Source organism: Pseudopipra pipra, chromosome 5, assembly GCF_036250125.1.
Source record: "Pseudopipra pipra isolate bDixPip1 chromosome 5, bDixPip1.hap1, whole genome shotgun sequence".
Lineage (NCBI taxonomy): Eukaryota > Metazoa > Chordata > Aves > Passeriformes > Pipridae > Pseudopipra > Pseudopipra pipra.
In genome coordinates this window covers 18,611,922-18,639,771 of record NC_087553.1, presented here as the reverse complement: position 1 = coordinate 18,639,771, position 27,850 = coordinate 18,611,922, and the positions used below count along the sequence as shown (strand labels likewise).

General features: G+C 44.8%; 1 protein-coding gene across 5 annotated transcripts in view; it reads left to right on the top strand.

Moving 5' to 3' along the window:
- Positions 1–835: 835 nt before the first annotated feature.
- Positions 836–27,850, top strand: part of ATP6V0A4 (ATPase H+ transporting V0 subunit a4) — a 29,315-nt gene continuing 2,300 nt past the window's right edge. Inside the window, exons 1-20 of one of the 5 annotated variants that reach the window (XM_064654763.1) lie at positions 836–1,308; positions 3,202–3,413; positions 3,912–3,990; positions 4,804–4,898; positions 5,897–6,022; positions 6,399–6,493; positions 7,509–7,635; positions 8,034–8,116; positions 12,618–12,711; positions 14,108–14,320; positions 14,727–14,877; positions 15,636–15,775; positions 16,089–16,246; positions 16,685–16,778; positions 19,263–19,381; positions 20,349–20,565; positions 22,173–22,280; positions 24,026–24,160; positions 25,128–25,245; positions 27,125–27,296. In XM_064654763.1, the coding sequence (XP_064510833.1) occupies positions 3,297–3,413; positions 3,912–3,990; positions 4,804–4,898; positions 5,897–6,022; positions 6,399–6,493; positions 7,509–7,635; positions 8,034–8,116; positions 12,618–12,711; positions 14,108–14,320; positions 14,727–14,877; positions 15,636–15,775; positions 16,089–16,246; positions 16,685–16,778; positions 19,263–19,381; positions 20,349–20,565; positions 22,173–22,280; positions 24,026–24,160; positions 25,128–25,245; positions 27,125–27,296 (2,441 nt within the window). In that variant the 5' untranslated portion in view covers positions 836–1,308; positions 3,202–3,296. Of the gene's footprint in view, positions 1,436–3,201; positions 3,414–3,911; positions 3,991–4,803; positions 4,899–5,896; positions 6,023–6,398; positions 6,494–7,508; positions 7,636–8,033; positions 8,117–12,617; positions 12,712–14,107; positions 14,321–14,726; positions 14,878–15,635; positions 15,776–16,088; positions 16,247–16,684; positions 16,779–19,262; positions 19,382–20,348; positions 20,566–22,172; positions 22,281–24,025; positions 24,161–25,127; positions 25,246–27,124; positions 27,297–27,850 lie in introns of all 5 variants that reach the window. The other 4 variants (XM_064654762.1, XM_064654759.1, XM_064654761.1 and 1 more) reach the window with 4 other exon arrangements.

The following is a 27,850-nucleotide window of genomic DNA, read 5'->3' as shown; positions in this document are numbered from 1 at the left end:
TGGGAGCCCAGGGGGCCCCACAATCAGTTCAGCTGTGTGGTTTGCTGAGTAAAGTGCAACTTTTAGGCCCATCTTATAATTTTTAATACCTCCTTTTTGGGTCAAACAGCTTGAGGCAGCTGGATTTGAGCCAGTGGGACCCCTCTCACACTGGCTGACTTTGCCAAGTGGGACCACTCTGTTGCTTTTGAGTAGAAAACCTCTGTGCTGGGAAACCCTCTGCTGTTGCTCTCTTTTCAGCAGTGTTCCCTCGGGCAAACTATACCCTTGGGCTTGTCGGGTTGGGGTTACTGGATACTTCAGAAAGAACAGGCCTGAGAAAGCGTTTCTTTAAGGGGTACTTTACAATTTGCATATAGCCATGCATTTTCATTAGCTCTCCTTTTGAGATTAATTTTTACTTCTGGGTGCTAGATTTACTAGTAACCCAGCCAGCCTTATTCATCAGGGTGAAACCCTGCCTCCTCTGCCTCAGTGGGAGATAAGACATTGGTTTAAGAAGGGGCCAAATTTCTCTCTGGTGCCTTTGCTTTAGCAGCTGAAGTGGCAAAAAGTCTATAAAGCCACTTTTCCCCCCAGCATTTGTTATTTCAAAGGGTGAGAATCAAGTTCCCTGCCAGTACTGCCCCAGGTTAGCGCAGCAATGCTGACAGAGCCCCTGCCCTCCCAGCCCTCTCTTTCCTGTATCGCTCTGCCCGTCCCCCCGCGGGAGGAAAATCATCAATCTCCCATTGTTCCCCTGCCCTTTCCCAGACTGCCTTTAGCGAGGAAAAACCCGCGAGAAACAGCGCAGAAGTTTTCCACCTGCTTGACGACTGATCCTCCATCCAGAGCTTGCAAATGACCTCTTACGGGTTTTATGGCGCTCCACACGCAGCAGGTTTCGAAGGTTCTCGCCCGTTTTCGGGCGGCCGGGGCGGTGTGAGCCGGCATTGCCCCATTTGTTATTGGTCTCAACAAGCCACAAAACGCCTCGCACTTGTCACAGACTTGACACAGAGGTTGTGACCGAGCCAGACAGCGCTGGGTCTAGTCCACCCGGGGGTTGTTTAAGGGATAGAAAGGGTTTCCCTTCTCTGGTCCAGACCAGTTTTGACCTTAAAAGAAGAGGTTTGCCGTGCCCTGTGCGAGACGGGACAGGTGGCCAGGGCGCTCCGCTCGCCGCCCTCCTCGCCCGGCGCGGTGCCCGCAGCGATGCCAGAGCACAGCCCCGCTGTCATCGCCTGACGGACACCCGGCACACCCAGGGGACAGCTCCCCCCTGCCCTGGGCAGAGGGGCTGACAGAAAGGAGCGTGGTGGCTGAAAGGTAAATCCCAGAGACACCTTCTCCAAAGCAGCTTACGGCACCGGGATCTCCCCTGCCCGAAACCCGGTGCGTTTTAATGCGTTTTAATGCAGTGCAGCACTGCTGGGAAATAGCGACCGGGGGAAGTGTGGGTGATTCCTCAATTAACTGTTCTTCTGCCAAAGCGAAAACGTGGGGGGGGAGGAGGGGGTGGTGGTAGAGGGACGGCTGGCAGCAAGTCCTTTTGGGCGAGCCTCCTGCATTTGTAGGAGTGGATAAGGGGCGAACACTCTGCCTTCCTTGGAGTGGGGCTGGGAAGGGTTTCCAGGCTGGAAAGAGGTTTCTCTTTTTCTTTTTCTTCCCCCCCCCCCCCCCCTTCCAAATCAAGATGAAAGTGAGCTTTTGGGGTTTTCACTGGCTGATTACCAAGGAAAAATAGAACCCTGGGTTTTGATGGTTGGAAGTATTTTAACGAAGATATTTCTAAATAACTCATTTGAGTTTTGTTCTTTTAATTCTAAAGGTGTAACATTTTTCTATGCAAGCGAACCGCAGGTTTAGAAATACAAACTGCTTTAAATTATTGTTTCTTCACACTTTTCAGTCTTGAGAAATTAAGATATTTTGATGATCTTTTAAACTTTTTGAAAATGAGATTTACTTAATTGCATGAGTAGTGGGAGACTGTTGTAGCTCTTGTCTCTTTTCCCTGTGAAAAATACAGTTTGCTGAAAAATGTCCAAACAATTTAAAATTTGTATCCTCACTCAATTTATTGGAGTTGGCACATGGTGTTTTCTTTTAACAAGCTACTAGTTGTCATATATTGTATTTTCAGCATCTTAAATCTTTGAGTGAATGGGTACAGAAAGTAAGACAAGGAAAACTCACAGGACAATTGAGTAAATGCAGATTTGTGACTATGGTACTGCTGTTAAAAAAGCCTTTAATATCTTGCAAAATTTTTTTTTCGTATTTAAGATAAATCTGTCATATATTATAAAGAAAATTCATAGAATCCACAGTTTTTAAAAAATGCTGAAAAACAAGGTTTATGAAGAGAGAAGGCATTAAAGACAATTCAATTGCCATCTCTGTCAACAAATAGAAGTGAGGTTGTAAAGGGATTTTGTTTTGCTATTTATAAAATGTAAGCTTGGTACAAAATTAAATGCATGCAAGAAGTGTATCTACTTGCATGTTTTTCTCTGAGAAAGGATAATTACCGTGTTTGTGCATGCTAATCAGTTAATTTTGTGTGAGAACAACCAAAGGCAGTTTGTATGTTCAGGTTACTCTAAGTAAATAATAAGAAGCATAGAGATGAGAGGAACTTTTGTTAATACATGTTATTTCATGTATCTCATTTTGAAAACAGTCCTTTATGGGGAGAAAATTATTTTGAAATCTCAAAGGTTGTTTTAATTTAAATACAATAGTCTGCTCTTCTCACGCCCGTATAACATGCTCCAGAGGTGTTTGTGATGTTGCGTTCACACTACCAGTGAAAGTGATAAAAACCAGTCAGGCCTCTTTCACTTGTCTAATTGCAAGATGAAATTAATGATTTTTTTTTTTTGTCTCTGTGTTTAAGACAGAGAGAAATTCAGTCCTTTACAAGCTCACCATCCAAAATGCAACTAAAGCGCTTGAGTGCAGTGGTCTGAAGGGTCTTAGGTCCAGCAGAGGACAGGGGAGGGTATTTTCTCATCGTCTGTCACAGGAGACTGGTGACTCCCCTCTTTCCCCGTGGTACACACATACCTTAGCACCTATCACTGCTCTGGTGGGATGAAGGCTCATGTGGGTTCAAGGAGGCTCTTAGGAGGTGAAGAAACCCTTTAGGAGGACATGATGGGCAGCACTGGGTTATCTCCTAGCACTTCGACTCAGTGATTTCCAATGTTCCTGCAGTGCCTGGCACCTTCTGGCACCTCCCCGGGCAAGGAACACTGTGCTGCTGCCACAAAGACTCCCACAGACATCCAAGTCAGAGGAGAGCAGGCAAAATGGCCTCGATCTTCCGGAGCGAGGAGATGAGCCTGATGCAGCTCTTCCTTCAGGTGGAGGCTGCCTACTGCTGCGTGGCTGAGCTTGGGGAGCTGGGTCTGGTCCAGTTCAGAGATGTGAGTAGTGCCTGGCTGTCATGCTGAGATGTGCCCTGTGGTGTGCTTGTCCTTCCCTCAAAGCACTTGGGAAAAGTGCATCTGGAGGATGGCCAAAAAGTCCATGGTGAAAACAGGACTCCCCCAAGGCTGATCTGAAAAACAACTATGATGCCGAGAACCTCCCCATCCCTGAGTCTCCCCCCATCCAGTGCTCTGCATGCCCTCCACACAACTGTAGAACAATTCCTTCCATCACCAGAAAACAGGAGTTCTCTCAATGGGAGTCCCTCTGTGACTCCTGCTGTCACAGCAAGGTTGTGGGGCAATGAACCTAGTGTAAGGCCACCACGTCCCTGGCCATAAGGAAGCTCGTGGTGTCACCCTGCCACTAGGAGCCTCTCAGATGCAGCGGTGTTTGCCATCTGCACCAAAGGCATTCATTCTTTGCTGATGTTAAAAATGAGCACAGCAGTGTGCAGCCTTCAGCCCCAGGCTTGTTTTCCCTCCTGTTTTTAGCTGAATGTGAATGTCAACAGCTTCCAGAGAAAGTTTGTGAATGAAGTGAGAAGGTGCGAATCCTTGGAGAGGATCCTGCGTAAGTAAATGCTTGTCAAATGCAGTCGGCTTCCTGCCAACTGGTGGTGTGGGATTTATTTCTTTAAGTGCTCTCACACTGGGGAGCAGAATTAGTGGCAAAATGGTGATGTTTTCATCTGAGCCCCTGGAAATGTTTTCCATGCGTCAGCTAATTACCACTTCACCCCATATGGGCAATAAATTATTGCCCCTGTTTTGAAAATGGTTAATTGAACTGAAAGGAGGTTAATTAGCTTTTATAAAATCACAAGATAAATCTGGAGCTGGGCAGGAGGCTAATCCAAATAACCTCACTCTTACACCAGTGCACCAGCTGTGGGCACACACGCTTCTTGTGGCCCAAGGGATAAGTCCTTAAAACCCCAGCAGCAGAACTCATGATGCCTGTTGTCCTGTGGACATGTGTCCTGAGAGCTCTGCACTCTCCCCACCACAATGCTGGTGCCCACTGTAGCCACGGTGACTGCACTTGCCATTGTAGGAGCAAAGGAGAGAAACCTGAGCTTTCTGTGTGCCTTACTCACTGCCCCAAATAAAGGGGGCCATGCTACTTGTGGCGGGGCTGAGGGTTGTCCAGGTGGGAGTGGCCACCACAACTTCAGAAGAAACAGCCTCTTCACTGTGAAAGGAGGTTGCTGTGTGTAATTTCTTGACGTCTGTGTATATGCAGTGCGATGATGGCCCTTGTATATCATTGCATCTTGTCACACCTCCGTGGGGCACCTCGGTCCTGGCTAAGCAACGAGCTGGTGACCAGGACGATGAAGCAGAGAGGGCTCTGTATTGAGATTTATGTGTCCTTTCCTTGTAGGTTTTCTGGAAAATGAGATGGAAGACGATGTTGAGATAGTCAAGCGAGAAAAGTACCCAGAGACCCCCCTGCCTCGGGAGATGATTGATATGGAGGTACAGAATTTGGAATGCACCAAGGAGAGAAGAGGCAGTGCACTGGGATGTCTGTGTGATGTGCTCAATAGAGCCCTGCCTTGCAAGAAAGGATCTGGTATCTGAGGCTGGCACAGCTTTCCCTGCCTGAGGAGGTGCTCCCCGAGCTGCTCTCTCAGCTGTTAGGTTAAGGCTGGTCCTACTGGCATGTTCCTAAAGGACCCCACTCTTTTCACCATCCCCTGTGAAACACCCCTCGGGTCCCATATATTAATGGAAAAGTATCACTCTCATAGAATGCCCCCATCATCCTGTAGGAGAGAATAAGAATGGTTTGGGTATTTTACCAGGAGAGCTGATGTTAGAACCAGCTTCACTGAATAAAAAACCCAGGATTGTCTGTCCTGGTGGGAGCATGGTTGTGATATAGTAATGCTGGGGCCTGACACAAATATCTGTGCCTTGCTTTTGGATGTGCAAGGGATGCTTTATTATAGCCCAGCTGGAATTTAAGTTTACTGACAGGGTAGTTTAAAAATGCTGCACAAGTGGGTGACTAGGAAGACAAATCATGCTTACCAAGGGCTTCAGCTTCAGCTTCACAAGCAAGCTGGTTTCCTAGTGTGTTCTTGGGCCCACATCCTTATCTAACTTTTGGCCTGTAGACTGACATCCAGCCAGCCTGGGGTCCGAGATGTCCTGTGAGGAACCACAGAGACACTGAGACAGGCTGAGGTACTTACCCAACACACCCGCTTACCTGCCTGTGCTTGGGTCAGATGCATCAGAACTCTAATGTCAGAAGAGGACAACACACCCAGTAGGGAATGTTGGCAATGGAAACCTGATGCATTAGCCTTGGTGAATATCTTCCTGCAAAAAGGGTTTATCAAAGTGCTCATTGAATATTTCTGCACTCTCCCCTGGAAAAAAAATCTAGTTTGCTATTTGGTATCAGCTTGATAAAGGGCCATTGGTCTGCTTCAGAGTTTTTCTGGATGTGCTTGGACCCTAAACAGACAGTGCTGGAGAAACTTGAAGCCGAGCTTCTGGAAGCCAACCAGAACCAGCAAACACTGAAGCAGAACTTCCTTGAACTGACAGAGCTCAAACATCTGCTGAAGAAAACCCAGGACTTCTTTGAGGTGAGAGGCCCCTTTGTTCTTCCAACAGAGATGTGGAAGGTTCTTAAAAGTACTGACACTTTCATTTGATGTATGTCGCTGTTATTAATTTTCAGTCAAAAGGCAGTAAGATACGTTTGCAAAAGCACCTCAGTCACTTTGGAGCCTGCATTGTTCTGTAAGTCAATGGGGCTTAAGAACTTGGCTCCCAGATCTCTTTGAAAATGGCATTTATGCTTTTCAGTTTCTAAGATATAATTTACTTTTATTGTTTTTCCTTTGGTCTAAACCTCCGTGGAAAGATACCTTTAGGGGAAAAAATGTCAGGAGAAAAATGTGAATATAGTTTTCAAACTGGCAATGCTGAATAGTGCTTTTTAAAACTAATGTTTTCCAGGCAGAAACCAATCTGCCGGATGATTTCTTCAGTGAGGACACATCTGGACTGCTGGAGCTGAAAAGCACTCCTGCTGCTGCTGCTGCCAAGCTGGGGTGTGTATTGGTTATGGGCCACATCTTGGCCAGACTTCCCACCTGTGCTGCATTGCTGTGACATTGGCACAGTTTCCTTCAGCTTCTTAGCAGAGGTTGCTCACCAGCCTCTTCAGCATAGCTGTTTCATGAAGTCGAAAGTGTGCCCTCAGAAATTATCATTGAAACTTTGGTCAGGTTATGGGTCAGTGGGACAAATGGACCAATTCCAGTGACCCCTTAGTAGGTATTGACTGAAAATTGTTGTCTTACAGCATCTCACCTGTGACTTTTGGGCTCAAACATCTGGATACTCCAGGCATGGGTGTCTAACCACAGCAAAAAGGATTGCACTGGGCTTTGCCAGTGATAGGAAGTTGCTCTCAGAGTGAGAGTTAGGGGAGTTGAAACACCACTGTGTATATTGCTGATGGCAGTTTGGTGGACAGCATAGACTCAAACAGCTTTCCCTTGCACATCAGACAGGTGTGGTGAAACTCACTGCTGTTCTTCCAGGCTGGTGTTTTTAGCTGCTTATGCTGGTAGTTCTGAAATCCTGTTCAACTCCATTATGAGTAGAAATTATGTCTGCAGGGTGTTGGCCTTGGTGGGCGTATACCAACGTGTCATGCTGCACTTCAGAGGTGCACTCTAATGCTTTCCAGGAAAAAGAAAACAGGAGAGAGTGAAGATAAAGCACCACTTGAAAATTTCTCTCCTGCCTCTGTCATTCAGGCACTCTCTGTTCATGTGACTTTGAGCATCTACCCATTCCTCCATTTCTGGCCAGAGCTGTCTCTTCTCCTTCACCTGTTGATCTAGGAAAGTTGTTTTTTTTTAAGGAAAGAACAATAGGATAAAATCAGTAGGTTGACATAAAAGCCAGGCTTGAGGAAGGAAGTTTTTCCTAAAAGTGCCTGCAAGCAGCAGCAGAACCTGGGCTAGAAAACATGAGATTGTAGAATCGTGTGCATTACCAAGGTCCTAAAAGGCCGAGGATGGGCTTGTAATTTATTTATCTTGTAACTCTGCTCAGATTCACAGCAGGGGTAATAAGGAGGGAAAGGATGATACCCTTTGAACGTTTACTGTGGAGAGCCTGCAGGGGAAATATCTACCTGAGGTACACGGAAATGGACACCCCCATGGAGGACCCTGTGACAGTAGGTACCAACCTGGTTTTGCTTTACTCTGCCCTGCGTCCGTGGCCGTGACCTGCAGAAACCAAACTCATGCCCTGGCCATGCTGCAACACCAGCTGCCTCACTGGAGCTGGGTGTCTGAAGAAAAGTGGGAAAGTCTGAGGATGGGAGAAGTTTCTTTGACATTGTTTTCCCCTTTTGCTGCTATCGAGGTGGTTTCTTTTTCCTGCCTGGTTAAGATGCATGTGGGGCCTGGTAGGGTGGCTGTATTATGGGGACCACTGTGGAGATGGACTGTGGCTGTCCTCACCTGGGGCTGGGGGAAAAGAACAACCCAGTGGAGAGGCTGCCAAAAAAATCCCATCAACTTTTCTGCGCAGGACTCTGGGTGCATTAAATTCTGCTTTAATTTGTTGCAGAGAGAAGAGGTGAAGAAGAATGTGTTCATTATCTTTTATCAAGGAGAGCAACTTAAACAAAAAATCAAGAAGATTTGTGACGGGTAAGGCAGGCTTGTGGGCAAGCCACTATGACTCCCATGGAGGTGTTTAGCTGGCAGCCCAGGCTGGCTGAATTTGGAACTAGAGATTAGATTTCCATCTGTCAGCTCTGACACCAGAACCTCCCTTCTCCTTCTCAGCTCTTCTGCCCCTAATCATGAAAGATATCCATCACCTTGACACTTGGAAATCAAGATCCTAAATTTTACAAAATGACTTACAGCTCTTGGGAGCTTCAGTTGCTAGGTTTTTAATTTGGAACATCTAAAAGGGGACTGTTGTTTAAGGAATACTCAGCACCCTTTCCCTGAAAATCAGGGGCCCTAACTTGGGGACTGGAAACATGGTAATCCCCAACTTGCTCTCAAACCTTCCTGCATTTCTTCATAAAAAGATGATGCTGTAGTTTATTCAACCCTTTCCCAAGGCCTTTGAGCAATATCTGTGTAATCAGAGAAGGAGCCCAGGAGAGAAATGAAAGCTTCATGCAACTTGACTTGTTTCCACCCTGTTAAGCATCTTGAAAAGATAATTCAGGTTGAATATTTTGTTACTCTTTCATAACACTGATGACCGATGGGCTTTGTTGCAGTATAAATCAGATCTGAGGAGAGGATCTCTCTGCTGTCACCAAACCCATTTCAGATATGGCCCCTTGGCCAAGAAGGGACAGCCTGCAGGCTGTAGAAAGTCACAGGGAGGGGATGAGCAATTGCTCTTCTCTGACATCTGCACTCAGGGCAGGTCTTTCCTTACATCCTGCCTTTAATCAGAATAAAAACAGGTAGATCTTTCATCCAGCTGGGATAACTGACTGCAGTCCTGTGAAGTGACAGAACCCTGGGGACTATTAGCAAATCCTGCATTAGAAATGGGGCCCTCCAAGATACCTTCTACAGGCAGTGGAGGGCAGTCTCTCATCCTGTGAGAATTCAGCCCTCTTGAGGTGGGCATCTGTCTATAAAGCAATCACAGACAGCTGAGGGAAGACTCCCAGCTCTCAGTCACTGATTTCTGATCCTGAACCTCAGATATGGAGGGAGTTCTGCCATAGCCACTGTGCAGGATCAGTCTGCTCCTGCCAGTGGTCTTTGAGCTTTCAGTGAGTCTCATTCTCCTTCTGGATTACAATTTCCTGCATATCATAGAATCATAGAATGGTTTGGATTGAAAGGGACCTTAAAGATCATCTAGTTCCAACTCCCCTCAAATGGGCAGGGACACCTTCCAGTAGACCATGTCGCTCAAAGCCTCATCCAGCCTGGCCTTGAACACTTCCAGGCATGGGGCATCCAAAACTTCTCTGGGCAATCTGTTCCAGTGCCTCACCAACATCATAGTAAAGAATTTCTTCCTAATATCCAGCCTAAACCTACCCTATTTCAGATTAAAGCCACTCCCCCTTGTCCTGTCATTACATGCCCTTGTAAAAAGTCCCTCTGCAGCTTTCCTGTGGGCCTCCTTATGTACTGGAAGGCTGTTATAAGGTCTCCCCAGAGCCTTATCTTCTCCCAACTGAACAACCCCACAGAGTGCTGTAGGTGCTTCATTTTGGATTATTATTTTTTTCCCCTGCAGCATTTTAAATTCCCTGCAGCCAAAAGCCCAAGACTTTTTTTCTGGGATGAGACTAAAAGAACAAGCAATGCAGTGCCTGTCAGCATTTTCATTATTGATTGACTCCAAAATCGTCCAGACCGTAGGCACAACCTTCTGCAGTGGAGTGCAGGTGGGAGCAAGGGGCCAGGCAGTGCTGGAAATGTGAGCAGATCCCTGCAGGGGGATCATGACACGATCATTTTTTGGGAACTAGTGTGGATGTGGCAGTAGGCTCATAGAAAGGAACTTAGGCTGGTTTCTCTTGGGCTCTTGTAACTGAAGGAAAACATACCTACCAAAGACAAATTCACAGGATGCCCTTTGCAGTCCTACTGCACTGGGTTTTGTTTGTTGCCAGCTAAGTAGGCTACACTTGAAATCATCCTTTATGTTCCTTCTTCCTTTCAAGTTTTTTGCTTGCTAATATGCACACACATAAGGATGTTTTGCTGAGTGGCAGGTTTCTAAATACATTAATCCTTTTGTGCTCTGTGGGCCATCAGCTGCCCCTGGTACCCAGGCCAAGACATTTTGATCTTGGCCATCTTAAAGGCAGAGTTACCTATACCTAATTCAAATGGCAGTGTCATTCCAGCCCCAGCAGGACATTTCTGCTTAGCACTAAGTCATCATTCATGACAAGTAAATACCCTGCAAAAATCATGGGACTGGTCTTAGCCAGTCTCCTGCAAGGCAGGCTAAGATTTGTTTGCAGAGCTGTGTGCCTCAGGTTACGCTTGTAGTCCCTGCTTGACTCTAATTGGTAACATTAGTCTGCCAATTTCACGAGTATTAAGTCCGTGCACAAATTTATTAGTGAAAGATGTAGAGGGAACAGGGAGGAGGAAAATATAAGAATTTTTCTTTTCCTCCTTTTCTTGCGGCTGCCTCAGTGCTAATGTGAATACTAAACTGGGTTTATCGATGTAAGGATTCCCTGCTGAATTCTCCTGGAGCTTTCAGAGATGTGTGTGCCATTAGGGCAAAGCTGATACTCAGTATGCAAAGTGGCTGTTAAAAGATCAAAGCAGCACTGCTGCAATAACGTTATTGGGAACGGGGGAACTGTAGAGCATGGAGGAATAAGCTTTCAAGTTTGATTAAAAATCCTTATTAAAGATGAACTAAGAGCTGGGAAGAATAGGAAGATGGAAATAATTAGGTGGGGTGAATAACCTTTGGAAACGAATATCAGGTGTTGAGTGAGGAGAAATTCAATTCTGGAAAGGGAAGTTTAGCTGAAGAGCACGTGCTGTCATTACACACAGCTCTGGGGTGATCTCTAGGAAGCTGCAGCATGTTTTGTTCAATTTGCAACTGTCCTCACTTGTGTGTGTGCTGGAACTGATTTTGGAGAGCAGGTGGTGAAATATCCTGTGCTCAGACAAAGCCAGAATATGATGCTTATTTGTACACAGAGCCTGAACATTTTTGTCTCTTAAGCAGGGATAGACCCCTATGACCCTGTTACACCGCCTTTTAATTCAGCTCACGTGCAGAAAGGGAGCCCTTCAGCAACCCTAACTCAGTGTACCTCCATGACAGGATGGTGGAAACACGTTGCCTTAGGTGGGCAGAAGATCCCCACTCTGTAAAGAGGAGGGATCTCTTCCTGCAGATCTGTTGGGCAATATTAAAGTAGCAGGAGTGGCACAAGCACTAGCTATCACTGAACAAACCGAGTAGGAAAAAAAGGAGGGATCTCTGCTGTTTTAGTTACTGCAGCAGCTCAGCCCAGTTCAGGCTTGCAGGTGCAGAGTCTTGCAGCAGTGCACCTTGTGATCTACAAGGTCCTAGGGGGGGAGCTCCTTGTGCTTGCTGTGGTGCAGGAATTGTCCTCTGGGACTTGTTTTGCAGGCAGGAGAGGTAGCTGTACACTTTTCAGAGAGACATGCAACCAATTTGTAATTGGCTGTACCAGGATCATGCAGTGGCTGTACGACACTGCAGTGTGCTGTACTGGTGCAAGCACCTCTACACCAGGGTGACTTGCAGCTGTACTAGAGAAGGTCATGTTGCATACCATAGATGAAGCAGTGTACAACACCTGCATAGAATTAAGACTTTCACTCATATATTAGAATCCCACATTAGTCCTTGTTATACCACACTAAACAAACCCGTTGAATGTCCCAAACAGAACCTTGGGGGGAAGCTTATTAAAGCATTTATACTAGCCTGGCATATCTAAGCTGACAGATACCACTCTCAGGTGTTTAAAAACCTTTACCCACATCCTTTCCTTGTTTCCAAACTGTCTAGCCAAACGGGTGAGCCGGAAGCCAAGAGCCAGCCATCCTCCTTCAGTTTTATTTTGGAAATAGTATTTTGTTTGTTTATGCTTGTTTCCTCGCTTGTTTGTTTTACAAGGGTTAATTACTTATGCAGCCTGCCGGCACAAAGGGCGCTTGCTTGCAGTGCGGCAGTAGCTCAGCTGGTGCCTTCTCCCAGTGCCTTCGAGAGGGTAGTGCAGAGACAGGGACATGGTATTTTTCCAGCCTCAGTGCAAGAGGGACATCTGTTGGCTACCGTGTTAGCAGGGCTGCCTTTGCCAGGGTGGGCTTTTGTTGGGACTCTTTGCAGTTGAAGCAGCTTGTGGGCATAAAGGGAAGTGCCTACATGTTAGTACTGACCACTGTATGATATCAGCTACTGCGTGTCACCTGAGACAGGAAGGTTTTTTTCAGCTAGAACAGGTGAAGGGATTTTTATTCTCATGAAGTGATAAGTGTACCCTTTTGGACTTCTCTGTGAGACCAGACACATCTGCATAGTATGTAAGAAGAGTATACTACTTGGTCAGGAATGAAGTCCAGTTTCCCTGCCTTTGAGCTGAGAAGAGTACAGAGGAAGAAAATTTGGTCAAATAAATGGTGTTTCTCACTTCTCTTTTACTGAGGCTAGATTTCGTGCCACAGTCTATCCCTGTCCAGAGTCTGCCACCGAGCGCCGAGAAATGCTTGATGGAGTCAACACAAGGATTGAGGATTTAAACACGGTAAGTGGCAGCGGCTTCATTGAGGATTGAACCCTGCTAGTGGGACCTGCCCAGATACTTGTCCTGTCTGAAACCCTTTGGTCATGGCCAGACCCCAGGCTTGTTTTGGGAGCTGGCTGTGCAGAGCTGGCCAGGGGCTGGGAATGAAGCCACCAGCCGTGGAGTGGTGCCCCCTCCAGTTGCAAAGGCCAGTGCTTGCGCTCTGCTCTGCCCATTTACAACCTCCAGGAGCTGCTGGGGGAAAGCACCCCACATGAGTGGCTTAAAAACTACTTGCTGCTGTTCTCTATGCAAAAGCTGGAGATTTAGACCTTATGATATGGGGCTAAAGAGTGAAATATAAGATCATCAGCAGGCTACAGGTATTGTAACCAAATTGCACATTATTCAAGATTAGTCTAGCTTTTAGAGCATGGTTTGCCCTCAGCAGCTTGCGAAGTTGTTCAGTCATAACTGTAGTACAAGGCTTAGAGGGGACTCTAAGGATTTCTTTTATATTTACATTGTTTTCTTTACTGACAAAATCTTGGGGTGCTTATCACACTAGCAGTGGAAACCCAAGACTGCTGTTATAGAAGTACAAGTCTCCAACATTTACTATGGGGCTGAAAACTACAAGTTCAGTTGCTATGGGTGCTCAGGAGCTTATATATTTGTACACTGTATCAGGACTTCACACCTTTTGGAGAGACTCCTGCTTGTGTATTGTGACACATGACAGTCAGTGGGTCCCGAGGCAGGAAGGAACGGGCACCCTGTTTGCCTGAGGTGGTCCATCTGGCAGTTGGCATCCTGCTGTCACCCACTCTGTGAATGCCTGTGACTGCCAAGCCTGCACACAAGTCCGCTTCCAAACTGGACTGCTGTCACTCCTGAGCATCATGGGCAGCCAGACTTCTTTAGCACCTGCAGACCACACAGATTATCTTCCTAACACATTATCTCCGTTCACTTATGCATCAGCGCTGTGGTGGCCACATGAGGCATGGAGGTTCCGGGGTCATTGTGGCTCTAGCTCGTGGGTGTGATACACCCGAAGTTCATGGCACAGAGCTGCCTATGGGAGATGTCAGGTTGGGAGTGTGTAGTGAGATGTGGCAAGTCTATAAGCGACTGGGTAAGGAGCCAATTCCACAGCTCAGTAACTCCCAGTGACCTCCTCTATGCTCATAGTGACTTGAGACCATCCAGGGAGAGTCCTTAGTGAGCAGCATTGTGCACCCAGTGTCGAGTGCTCCCGTGTCCAGACCTGCACACACTGCCCTACAGGAGACTCATTCATACAAATCATTCCCTTTCTGCAACCCTCTTCCACCTGCCTTCTCTAATTAACTACTGAATTGATCATGCCCCCCATGCTTCCCTATCTCGAGTGCTGCCTATGCTATGCTTACAGGTGATGACACAAACTGAATCTCACCGCCAGCGACTGCTGTATGAGGCAGCAGCCAACTTGTGGTCCTGGGGGATCAAAGTGAAGAAAATCAAGGCTATCTACCACATCCTGAATTGCTGTAACATCGACGTCACCCAGCAGTGTGTCATTGCAGAGATCTGGTTCCCAGTGGCTGATGCTGACCGGATAAAAAGAGCTCTCCATCACGGAATGGTAAGAGACCAACATTTTGGGTCCTTGAAGCTCTCACCCAAACAGCATTGTTTATATGTCGAGTATATGTTCAGACTTGTCTGTTACCATAATGCTGGGCTACCTTCTCTGTTTTAAGTTGAGGCTGTTGTATGATCGCTTGGACTCAGGGAGTTTAAGGTCAGCATTAAATCTTAGCAGGTGACTGGTCCATGAGCCAGCAGTACTGGCATCTTTCCCTGAACAAATCAATAGCACAGAAAATAGAAAAATGTGAATATTAGAGAAAGGGTTGAGATATAAAACTCCTGAGCCCAGCTTTCATGTTGCTGCCTGTGCATGTTTGGACGCAGATTGTGGTGTTGTGGGGCTGATTTTTTTCTCCTAACCACTCTAACTGTGTCTGCCCTTGTCACTGGGTTTGCAGGAGCGCAGTGGCTCTACCATTGCCCCTATCCTTACTGCCATACACACCAGGATGGCACCACCCACCTTCAACAGGACCAACAAGTTCACAGCTGGATTTCAGAACATTGTGGATGCGTATGGTGTGGGCAACTACAGGGAGATGAACCCAGGTGAGAAACATTCAACTACCTGCCCCTGGCTCACATGAGCCAAAGTTAAGCCTTTGAGCTCTGTCACCATCCTAAAATGTGTACTCTTTGCTGATTAAGAAATCTGAACCATATTGGAACTCTTTGGTGCATAGGCATGTATTTTCTCAAGCAAAGAATTTGGCTGTTAGTCTTCTTCCCATTCTTGTGATGGGAATAATGAACTATACAAATACGAGATGGGGAAAAAATTGTGAGGTAGCAGCTCTGAGGGAAAGAATGAAGCTCATAAGACAAATGTAAGTTGAACTCATTGTGTTGAGGCAAAAAAGGCCAAAAGGACCTGACAAAAGAGTGAAACCGTTGGTAGAGAATCTCAGAGAGACCACTGCAAATTAAGAGATGCCTAGAAATTGGGACCCATGGAAAAGGCTCAGATTAACTCAGATTGTTGAGGCTGAACAGATTGAGAAACATGATAGTGAACTTCAAGTACATTATGGCATTGCAAAACTGAATGCAGTTCTCTACACATGGTGCTTATTATGGTGAGACAAGAAAACTGCAAGGAAGATACAGGTCATACAACTGGACAATCTTTCTGATGGTAAAGCTAGTTCTGCACTAGATCTGACTGCCTGGTGAGTAGGGGAGGGATCAGGGAGGCCTTTAAGGGCAGCAGCTGTAAGGAATGGCGTGATGGGATAGACAGCTTCTCTGCTGAGGCCTTTTTTTTTTTTTTGGAAGCAGCTGAGCTTTTCATCCTTTGCTTCCTGCAGCTCCATACACTATCATTACTTTCCCCTTCTTGTTTGCGGTGATGTTTGGGGATTGTGGCCATGGTGCTGTCATGCTGGGCTTTGCACTCTGGATGGTCATTAATGAGAAGAGCCTTCTGGCCCAGAAGAGCACTAATGAGGTGAGTACCAGGGAGCTGATGCACCCTTTAAGCATAGAAAAAGGCTCATCAGCCCCATTTGATAAAGGGGACATCCAGCCTCCCTCCCAAAGGCTGAGAGGAGATTCTTTGAAGATACTCATGAGGTAGAAATTTGGCAAATAATTATGACTGCTGAGACACATAGACCTAGATGAGCCTAAGGGACTCAAAGTCTCCTATGAATAATTGTATGTACATAGATTAGTACAATCATGTCTCCTGTTGGGTGAGGGCCACCACCTGGTGGACCTGTGGGTACCTTGGTCACTGTCACTGCCTTCTCCTCCTGCAGATCTGGAATACCTTTTTCAGCGGGCGCTACCTGATCCTGCTCATGGGCATATTCTCCATGTACACTGGATTCATCTATAATGACTGCTTCTCCAAATCATTCAACTTCTTTGGTTCTTCCTGGCATATCATCCCCATGTTTAAAAATAACACTTGGAAGTAAGTGGCTAAATGTAGGAAAGAAGTGAAACCACAGCAAATGGAGCACATAGGCTTGGAAAGAAAGACTGCTTGTGTGGGGAAGGGAAGAACTCCCTGCTGTGGATGCAGTCATGAATGAATCAGAGGTTTTGTCTGACACACACAGATAAACTTGCTATTGAAATGGAAATGTAGAGTCCTTGGGAACATGCCTGTTTGTTCAGGCACTGATGTGCATAAAAATCTGCAGGTGTCCAGGACTGATGCATGGAGACTGTCATTGTGTGAGGCCCATTTACACACACACGTGCACACAAGTGCAGGATAACAGGTCATAGAGAGTTTGGAGTTGGATACAGATATCATACAGTATTCCTCAGCACACCTCACATAAATATACCGTAGGCTTAGATGGAGAGATTAAGCTGCAAAGGTCATTTCCCTTTTCTCTTGTAGTAAGGACGTGCTTCTAGACAATACGGTGCTGCAGTTGGATCCAGCAGTCCCAGGAGTCTACTCTGGAAATCCATATCCATTTGGAATAGATCCGGTAATTAAATTAAATTGCTCTAAGATAATTTGTATTTCAATCCTGTTTCTACATATCAGGTACATCAGTAGCTCCCTGCACTCTCTCCTGAAGCTGTGCTTTTCAATTCCTGATCTTTGCCTGTTCTTTACAGAGCTGTCATGGTTTAACCCCAGCCAGCAGCCAAGCCCCACACAGCCTCTCGCCCCCTGCCCCACCAGTGAGACTGGGGAGAGAATCAGAAGGGTAAAAGCCTGGAAACTTGTGGGTTGAGATAAAGACAGTTTCACAGGGAAAGCAAAAGCCATGCAAAGCAAAACAAGGAATGAATTTACTGCTTCCCATGGGAAGGCATGTGATTCGCCATCCCCGGGAAAGCAGCGCCCCATCATGCATAACGATTACTTGGAAAGACAAATGTCATCACTCCAAATGTCCCCCCCCTTCTCCTTTTTCCCCTCAGCTTTATATACTGAGCCTGATGTCACATGGTATGGAATATCTCTTTGGTCAGTTTGGGTGACCTGTCCTGGCTGTGTCTCCTCTCAGCCTCCCAAGCACCCCTAACTTCCACGCCAGCGTTCCAGTAAAAAGAGCAGAAAAGGCCTTGGCTCTGTGTAAGCACTGCTCAACAATAACAAAAACATCTATATTATCCAGCCTGTGTTCAGCAGAAATCCAAAACACAGCCACATACTAGTCACAGTGAAGAAAATTAACTCTACCCCAGACAAACCCAGCACATTCCACCCCTTATTCCATACCATTTACATCATGCTCAGATCCTACACTATTCAATGCAACTTCATTAACTACTACCCTCTTCCTTCCATCAGTCCTTCTGATGCTTTTCTTTAGCAATTAAGGATATATATTAAGGATATATATTGCTGACGGTTTTGCACAGGCAGCAGCAAAATGGTAAGAAGGAAGGATCTTCGATTTTCCTGGAGGGTGGTCTTGTGCTACAGTCTCTGCTCCATCAACAATCTGATGGACTCAGTTTCCTTACTTGGGTATTTAACCCCTTCCAGAGATACCTCACCAGTTTGAAGGCAAAGTCCCAATTTTAATGCAGTCTATTTATTGTATGAAGTGTAAAGTAAAGGCCAGTATTAGTTAACTTATCCACATTTTCTCTGTGTCCTACTTGCATTTTTCTCACCATTCTGTCTTGATCATGTGTTGAAATGTAGTTGTTAACATCATGCTTTCCTCTTTCAAACTTCACATTAGCCAATTAACCTCTGTTCCCTACTGAATGCGCTCTCATTTCAGTTGGGCACACAAAGAAACACTGGCTTCCCCTGCTTTTCAGAGACATTGACCTTGTAGTAAGTTTTTAATAAATTCAGCTCTAAAGCTCTGCCCAGGATGTAGGCAGTCCAGTTCAGGAAGCCATGTCAGAAGCAGCTGAGTTTTCTGTATGTTGCTCTGACACATCCCTGATTTAGGTTTACCTGAACTACCACTTCCAACTTGGCTTCTGCCAACTCAAGAGACTGGGACCCCTGGCTGGGAGGGAGGAATGGCTAAACAAATTCTGGCAGGGAAGGGGTAGACTGGAAGCATCAGCCCCCACGTGGCCTTCTCTGTTGAAATTATCCATGTTATTTGCCCAGAAGGACAGATGGCTCTTTGCATTTTGCAAATCCTGGTGGGATGACTGAGGTGTATCCTGGAAAAAAAGAGTCACCCTGAGATGCAGAAGCTAGGCAGTCTTCTGTAGCTATAATGGGGGCAAGGCATGTTGGACAAAGGCGCATAAGCTAATGTTTCACCTTCCAAATAATCCTGTCTTCCTCCTTTCTGTTCAGGTACTATACTTAGGGTCTGGAAAGTGGTATCTACTTACTGTTTCTGAGAACAGAAGACTAGGGATTCTAGGAAGTTTTAGAGGAAAGAAGAAGCAACCCTGAAGCTTTGTAGCATGAAAAAGACAGGACTGAGAAGAGACATATGGTTACTGTCCTAACATAACTGAGAAGTTACTGCAGAGAGGCAGGTGATATGCTGATCTCCACGACCAAAGAGCTGGGAAGAGCTTCTTTTTTTTCCAAACAAAACGTTTGAAAATGCTCTGTTCTCAGTACTTCTCTGGTGAAGGTGGAACAAATTTCCATAGCAGCAGGAGGGATTTTCTCATGCCTTTCCATCTTTGCTCAAGAAGATGACTCAGCCTAAAGACAAGGAATGACACAGAAAAATTTCTACTACCAGCCTTTGCATCGGTTTCTGGAGGGCTGAAGCAAAGTCACAGAGTCATATACATTCCTTTTGTTTCCTCTATTAAACAAGGCCAATACTTACACTTTTTAGATGAGAAGCTTGGCAGAGTGAAAAGTATTATAAGGAACAATTAGAATTCCATTGCTTGTTATCTTCTTACTATAACTGAGAGTAGTAAATTGATGGTGTCAAAGCAACAACTTCCACAAGTCTGTTACTAATCAAACACCTGAAAATCTTGTTCTTCTCTCTCTTTCTCTGCTCCTTTCCCCGAAGATCTGGAATGTTGCATCAAACAAGCTGACTTTCCTGAACTCTTACAAAATGAAGATGTCGGTTGTCATAGGGATTGTGCACATGATTTTTGGGGTGATACTCAGTCTCTTCAACCACATGTAAGTTTGTTTCACCAAGCCTGTTGCTGCAGCACACAGGCCCTCATCGCTAAACTAGTGTCATTCATTCAAAGAAAGCCTCATATCTTTGACTGATGACTTGAACTGCCCCGTACCCTGACTGACTCACATTGTGGTTGGTATATGGTGCTAAGTCCGAAGGACAGCCATTACATTGCAGGTATTTTCTTGGATAAACTCTCTTTTTAACTTTCTTATATTCTTGATTCTGCAGAAATACTGAAGTACTTTAAATTAAAAACATATAGCAGAAATACTGAAATACACTAAATTAAAAATAGATAGCACCTCCCACTATGGACAATTTTTCTCTTGAAAGACAAGCTCTCTTGGTCTAAACCAAAGTACACTGAAATCTTGCCGAGTATGTGTGCGTGTGAGTTTCACCTGGCTTAGTGGGCCTTTAGGTCAGGATCTGTGGGTCTGTGTGTCTACATCTCTGCCTCTATATTTTGCAACAAAAAATAGGACATGGTGGTAGAGTGGAGGGGCTGACACTATTGTCTTGAGAGACTCTCTAAAGCTGAAATGAGGTGGTGACCTTCAAGGACAGAAGTGTTTGCAGATGACAGAGAGGACTGCCCCTACATAACTGATACTACACCTGGTTCTGACCTTCCTCAGAATATAATGCTAACCTTGTAAACTAGCCATTTTTTGAAAATTGGCTTCTATTTCAATGTAGTAATGTTTTGAGGTGCTGAGATACTGGTAGGTCAAGTATAAAAATCTGAAGGTAATCAGTACAACAAAGATCTTGTATTTAAACAATAGCTTTCATTGATATAGCCTGTAATTACAGACTTCTTTCTTGGGTGGTGACAGTTGTGTATTCATTAGGTTGTTTTCCAAAGGCTAAGTAGTGTACAGTACTGCCATACTTGGGTGCAAACTTGTATTAAGACCTAGTGTATTAATTGTAGTTATCTTTCCTGATTTTTTCCAGCTACTTCAGGAAATATATAAACATTATCCTTCAGTTCATTCCAGAGATGATTTTTATTATCTCTCTTTTTGGCTACCTGGTCTTCATGATTATTTTCAAATGGTGTCATTTTGATGTCCACTCATCCCAGAGTGCACCAAGCATCCTCATCCACTTCATCAACATGTTTCTGTTCAATTATAGTGACACTTCAAACGCTCCACTGTATCTGCATCAGGTATGAATCAAGCAGCTTGATTCCACTGTAGCTGGTTTTGTATTTGCAGTGGGTGTTGTGGAGAGTGGGCATAAGTATATGGGGAACAGACTCCGAAGCTCAATCACAAGTGCCTGTCACAGAAGTGAAGTTTATTCCTCTGGTATTTGTGTTGGCCTTGTAGACAGATAGGACAGAGAAGCTATCAATCAGTGATGCAGAGAGAACCTCATTCTTAATGTTATCCTTACAAGAACAATGGTGCAATTGAAGATACTTTTGGTGAAAAAAGAAAAGAAGGGTGATTATGGATGCAAAGGTGGGTGTTGCAGATGTGCTGTCCTGAAGTCTGATCACGACGCTGGAGACATCTCCCTCCCTTCATAATTTCTTATTTCTTCTTTGAAAAAGTCAAATATTTCACAACTTGATGTAAAAAAATAGAAGCACCTAGAGGATTTTATGGCAGCTTCTTGTCAGAAATATCTCCTTTGGGGAGTTCACTTTAAAAAAAAAAGGCAAAAGTACCATCAAAAAAATCTCCTCTAAGAGAAAAGTTCCTTTAAATTCATCTCTATTTATTTGGTCAAAACATGGAATTTTTTTTTTTCCTTGATTGATTTTATATCAGCAACATCAATGAAGAATATGCAAACAAATGCAGCATCCAGCCACATGTGTGCACCTACTTCTATACAGTTGCACACTCTGGCACTTCAGCGTGAGCTCAGTTTTAGGGCTGCTGGGGAGTCAGTTAGTAGAGAGTCCCAATTAGTTCCAAGTAACTGTGTTAAGGCTTCAGAGGGAGTTTGGGAAAACACAGTTTTCCCAGCCTTCAAAAAGTCTTTGGGTAACATTTTGCTTTGTAACAACCCAAAGCCTTCCCAAGATGGCAATTTTTTTTTCTCAGATTCCTATCTCCTTGCCTCACCAATAACAGTCTGTGCCATCCACCTGGGTAGTCTGAATGCAATATTGTATGAGAAAAATCATGAGGTGATTTGAGATCTGAACCAGCTTTAAGAAAATGCAGAAGTTGTAGTTAAGGGTTTCTTTGTTTGTTTTTTTGTCATTTTTTTTCTGAAGTACAAGCAGTTATGTTAGGACAGCAATAGGGGTGCCATACTGCACTGAAAGAACACCTTATGTTGTGGGGACAATGTGGTACCAAGCCTAAGCTATAGGAATTCAATTCCCTTCTGGAATTGCAAATCTAGAGCAAATCCAGGGCAAGACTTAAATGACTTGGCTCTTACTGCAGCATTGCCACACTGATCAAAGCAAGGCAGACTGACTGGCTCCCACAACAGTTAGGACATTCCCTTGGGACACTGGACAGCCAGGTTCAAGTCAGTAACATTGGGTTTTGGTAAATTAGCCCTTTCCAGCATGAAAGCCTTTCACCTCCAAATCTCCAACCATCTCTATCTGGAAGTGCTTTCTGGAGCCTTAAGCAGTATACATTTATTTTCATGTCCTTACAAGCAGAAGATACACAACCAAGCAGGGAGTATATCTGTTGTATTAAAAAAAAATACCATTTTACGGAATCAGGTTTCTAACCATAAATATAGTTGGCTAAAGGAAGTAAAGTAACTTTTTGTTCTTGTTGTTGTTTTGTCTTTTAGAAAGAAGTGCAGAGTTTCTTGGTCATATTTGCTCTGATTGCTGTTCCCTGGATGCTCCTAATTAAACCTTTCATCCTCCGAGCCAACCACCAGAAAGCACAGCGCATGGTAAGGGATGTGGATCGGTCAAGGGTGATTCAGTACAGCGGAGGCAAGGATGAGGAGATAGACCCCAAAACTCGTTTGCAGTGATCTAATTAAGAAGTGCTCTTCTCTGATCTCAGACTCTCGCTGATGAGTTCAAAGTGTGCTTTATGCCACATACACCAAGGGCATGTGTATGGACATGTTTGAGCCATCTAAACTAGAATCACAGAATGGTTAAGTTTGGAAGGGATCACTGGAGGTCATCTAGTCCATCCTCCCTGCTCAAACAGGGTCCCCTAGAGCTTGTTACTCAGGATTGTGACCAGTCAGCTTTTAAATTATCTCCAGAGAAGGAAACATATCCCTGGAAGCAGGAACTTTGGTCGCAAGGCCATGCCCTATTTGTTAAGCTGACATCAAGCTCTTTCACATGTCATATCCAAAGTCATAGAAAGTTTAGAAAGACTGAAGTTCTAGTAAAGCCAAGACAGGGCAAAAACCTCAGTTGTTAGTCCACAATCACCACTAACCACCAATTAGCTGCTCTGTAGAAATGGAGCATTTCTGATAGTCCTGGTATTGGAGAGAAAACACTGCTTAAAGAAGAAGCTTGATTTAAAAACTGTTGCCCGCTTTCTAGCAGTGCTTTCTTCCCTAAGTGATTGCCTTCACATTAACAGAGCCCTCCTTCCCATGGGCTCTGTGGTTTGCCCAGCTCTGCAGCACATAACACATAACTGTGGCAGCTGCAGTTTCCCAGTTGTTCATTAGTTCTCTCCTTTATTACACTAATAGGACTTTACTTGTCTGTCAAGATTTACTTCTCTTTGTAGTTAGAGTTAGTGCCTGGAGTGCCTTTTATAGGGCACAGATGTTTCCATTTGAAGAAAGAGATGCTGGCTGTGCTGCTTGACCTTTTCCAACACAGTCACTTCTGACCTATAACTGAAAGCCAGGTCCCTGGGAGACCTTTGCAGCCCTGCCTCTGCACTGTAATTTCTTATTTTGTCATTCTTCTGGGATTTGGATGGAAGCTTGACACGGCTGACTCCATCTCCTGCTTTTATGCTAGCAACATCTGACAGGTTTTCCCTACCTCCTATTGTGTCCCCATATTTCCATTCCTAATTTTCATATGTTAGCTGTCTGATCACATCTTACATTCCCCCAGATTTATATGTTTGCAACAAAATCTGTTTTCTACGCTGACATTCAAGTAAAGCAAAGATAAAGTGGGTGTGACAGTGATTACTGCTGCAATAGGAAACAATATGTTGTCATGAGACCCTTCCCATGAAACCTCCTGGAAGCTATAAAGAGTGACAGAACCTGAGCGAAGCCATGAGGTCCATATTTGGTTATGCTATATAAGAGGACTGTTACATGATGTAGGTCTATTTTCATGCTGTGCTGTTGTTTCTGGAGTGAGACTCAGATCAGGTTATTCAGGCCTCTAGAAAATCTCTGTAAAGAATAATTACAGGGAGAAGATGGGTTGCCGTTTTTGTCAATAGTGAAATAGTTGAAAGCACTGGAAAATGCTCTAGGATGGAAAATATTTAGGTATTGTTAGCCATTCCATGGAAATATTCAGTTTCTGTAGTCCAGGATGACTGAATATTTTTGAATTGTCTTCGTGTTGATGATATAATCCTTCATTTGTTACCCATCATGAGGTTATTGAGGGAGTTCTGTGCCATAGACTTCTTCATTTTGGTATCAGCCTGTAGCATGACAAAAAATTTATTACATTTTGTTTCTGAAAGATCCGTTCTCAAGCCATCTCAGGAAACCCTGGAGGTGAAAATGAGGTAGATGTCCAAGAGACCAATCACTCCAAGAAAGCTTCCCAGGGAGACCACAGTGGTGGCCATGAAGGACATGAGGGTGATGATGAAGAGGTAAGAAAATTTGGGCAGGAAATTATTGAGTCAGACACAATAGTAGAAGACACAAAGTCAAGCAGAAGACTTTTTCAGAGTTGTCAGCCCTTCTTTTTAACAAGATGTCAACACACACTGTTGTAGCACTTTGTGTTTCCAAACAGAAAGAGGTTTGAATTTTCACTGAAATAATTCCCCTAAATTTTTCCTTCAGTTTTGCTTGGTGGTGGCAGGTATTCTTACAAACCTCAGGCTTTTACAAACCTCAGGATTTTGTTTCCTCAGGGGTGGTTGTTTCATTTCCACATTGCACCCAGAGAAGGTCAACCCTTTCCCAAGTCAGTGAGTTTTCCTCCCTTTATTTTGCAAAGGAGAATTTAAAAGTTGGAACCCAGAACTGTTGACTAAGGAGAAAAGTCTTCCTTTGGCAGATACTGTCTGGCTTCTGCAGTAGGCAACAGCCCAGGAAAAAGTAACAGAAGTGTTTGTGGCAGTTGGGAGTATCAACAATATTGAGTGTGGATGTTGCTGGCTGTTCCCAGTCACAGAGAATCTTCACAGATTTGTTTATTCATTATTATAAGACACAGTAATTCAGTGATATCTCACAAAATGTGTATGCCCATAGGCAGATAGTCTGAAAGCCACTGTTTTACCTAAGGACTTATGTCTCTGTCAGAAATCACATTGTTAGCAATTGGATTGACATTTAAATATTTGAAATTGTAAGAGTGGAATATGAGCTGTTTCCCGAGCATTTGGTTTTCACTGGAATTGTATTTCTCCAGGGAGAATGTACGGGAAGATCATACAGAATGGACACTTTTCAGAGCAGTCCCTTTACCTGGGAAATATCTTTGCATTGCTTGGGACACAGCAAGGAAAAGGAAGGAGTACGAAGAGCCTTTTGTGGAGTGTTGCTCTGTTAGCCAAGAAGTCCTGAACTAGGAACTAATAAAATGTGTTTGGTTTTATGTTGTTTCAGTTCAATTTTGGAGACATATTTGTCCACCAAGCTATCCACACCATTGAATACTGCCTTGGCTGCATCTCCAACACAGCATCCTACCTGCGGCTCTGGGCGCTGAGCTTGGCCCATGCACGTGAGTGATTGTCCACCTGTTCGTTTCCTGACCAGCAACTCCGTGCTGATCACTGCCTCTGCTGGTGTTTGAGTATTCCTGCAGATTTCTTCATAAAATCCAAGTTCTTCTTGTGGCCATTTGTGTCTTGGGATATTTTGCTTCAGGTTAGGTCAATCTAAGCATTTCACAGTGGCCATCTCAGTTTTCAGTGGTGATCCCTGGCAGCTATGTGTGAGTCAGCTCCTGACTGCATTTACTGGCTGGGGCCCCTTTCCCACACTGCTCTGTAGCCACCCCTCTGGAATAGTCCTCACGGCGTGTGGCACAGTGGGTGGTGCAGTCCAAATGGGTAGTCCAGTCCGTGGAGGTAAAGGCAGTATGGAGTCATAGCTTCTTTTCCAAGAAGCACTTGCTGTAGCCTCAGGGTACGCAGACAAATGTCAAAATTACTTGAAACAGTTATTTTGATTTTGTTCAGCAAACTAGAAACAAAACATCTGGTTCAAGAGCTTCTGGAATTTGTCATTTTCAGTGGGATTTTTCCCAGTGACATTCAGTGGAACCTTACATTCCATGAAAAATGTACAGCATTTCAATGTCTTTTGCCTTGATTTATGATAAAAACAAATGCTCAAAAACTAGAAACTGCCTCAGGCTGGAACTTGAGGTTTTCAATGTCTCTAATTTTTCTGAAATGTTTTTTATTAATATTGCTGTACTGCCTCTGGCTAGGAGTTGCACCTGCCCTAAAGAATTGAGCACACAAAAAATGAAAACAAAAAGGGGAGGGCTTGTGGTGTGGCGTGCCATGGGTTGACAGGGGTGAGCTGTACTGTTTGACACAGAAATGAGCTTAGTAGGAGTTGAGTGGAAGCTAATACACATTAGCTTTACATGGAGGACAGATATCTAAATAAAATAAAATAAACCAACTAAAAAGCTTAGCTAAGGGCAGTCCTATGTATTCTGCCTGGAGAACCACCATATTCCTTTGCAGCATTACAAAATTACATCAACAAGATTTCTTTTTTCCTGAGAGCAGCAATTGGAAGGGATCCCTGGGACGCTGAACTGGTGGCTGGAGCATCCACATGTAGAAGACCTGGGCTAAATCCTTGCTTTGCCTGTATCACAAGAGAAAAATTGCTCTTGTGTGCTCCTGTGTGACTGGGGTAGTTAAGTTAGGAATATGTTATTGAGCTGAGAGTACATGTCAGATATACCAGTGCTGTGAATGTTGATATAAACCTGTGCACAAAAAAAAAAATCTTTAAGAGCATGGCAAGAAACCTGAACACAAATACATCCTGCCTTGGGTGGGACCAGCCAATTGTCTTCGTTTTTTTTCCCCACCACAGAATCTCCATGACACCCTAGGAGAAGTGGTTTGGAGAACAAGTGGGAATTACATGCCTCCTGTGAGTCTTAGCTAGGTTCAGTCAGTGCAGCTTGTATCCTAATCTGCACATGTTTTGACATGTCAATCGATCATGTTCACTGGGATTTAGTAGCAGGCAGTCCTAGAAGGCTGCACATACTGCCTACCTGCCATGTTAAGGAAGTGTAAATTAAACTGATGAGTGTATCATGACAGGCTAACAGAAGCCTTGGTAGTGTGCTTCCATGGACTTGTGATGCAAAGTTAAGCCAAAACAGCACCATCAGCTTCTAACACAGTGAAAAGGAGCAATGGAAAACAAGCTGCATCCACTTTCCTTCCCTGGTCATCATGGAAAGCCGAGGTGGTCAAATATGATCACTGTCATGTATATGTTACTATCATGTGCATTTTATCCTAGGCCAATTCATCTGACTGGGAAAAATGGGTGAGCTGGCAGACTGCATGTCTGTCCACAGCTGTTGCTCAGCACTGTTTTCCCTTTATTTGTTTCTACAGAGCTGTCAGAGGTGCTTTGGACCATGGTGATGCACAACGGGTTGAGCAGCAGTGGCTGGACAGGCCTCATTGTCATCTTCATTATCTTTGCAGCATTTGCAGTGCTGACAGTGGCCATCCTGCTGGTCATGGAGGGGCTCTCTGCCTTCCTGCATGCCTTGCGTCTGCACTGGTAGGTGGTGTGGTCTTCTGGAGGTTTTTGGAGCAGTCTTTGGAAGGGATCAGGCTGTGAACACAGGTGGCCCCGTCAGCCTGTACTAGACGTGCTGTACTAGTACCTGTGCATTAGAACATCAGTTGCTTTTGGCAAGTGAAGCAAGGGAGACTCCTCCAAAGGGAGGTCAGAGCTCCCTGCTCTGAGCTGCTCCCTGGAGCAACCTGCTTGTCCTCCTGTGCCTGTGGCGGCTGTGAGCATGTGAGGCCAATGGCAACCTGCAGTTCTGTCCTGGTAAATGTGCAGAGCCAGCAAGGCCACTTTAACCTGCATGACAAGGCTCAAAGGTTCTACAGCCCCACCACTGGCTGTGTATCCCACCCAAGGTTGCCATCAAACAAGATTACTGTCAAAGGTTATTGTCAAACAATAGGGCTGGGACTGCCTAGGTCAGGAAGAGTTCAGCTGGGGGCACAAAACCTGATGAAAACCTGGGTCAACACTTGTGCCATCAGCTCAAGTTGAGCTCCAAGCTGTTTTGGCTTTGTGGCAAAGCAGTTTCAAGTTAGCTC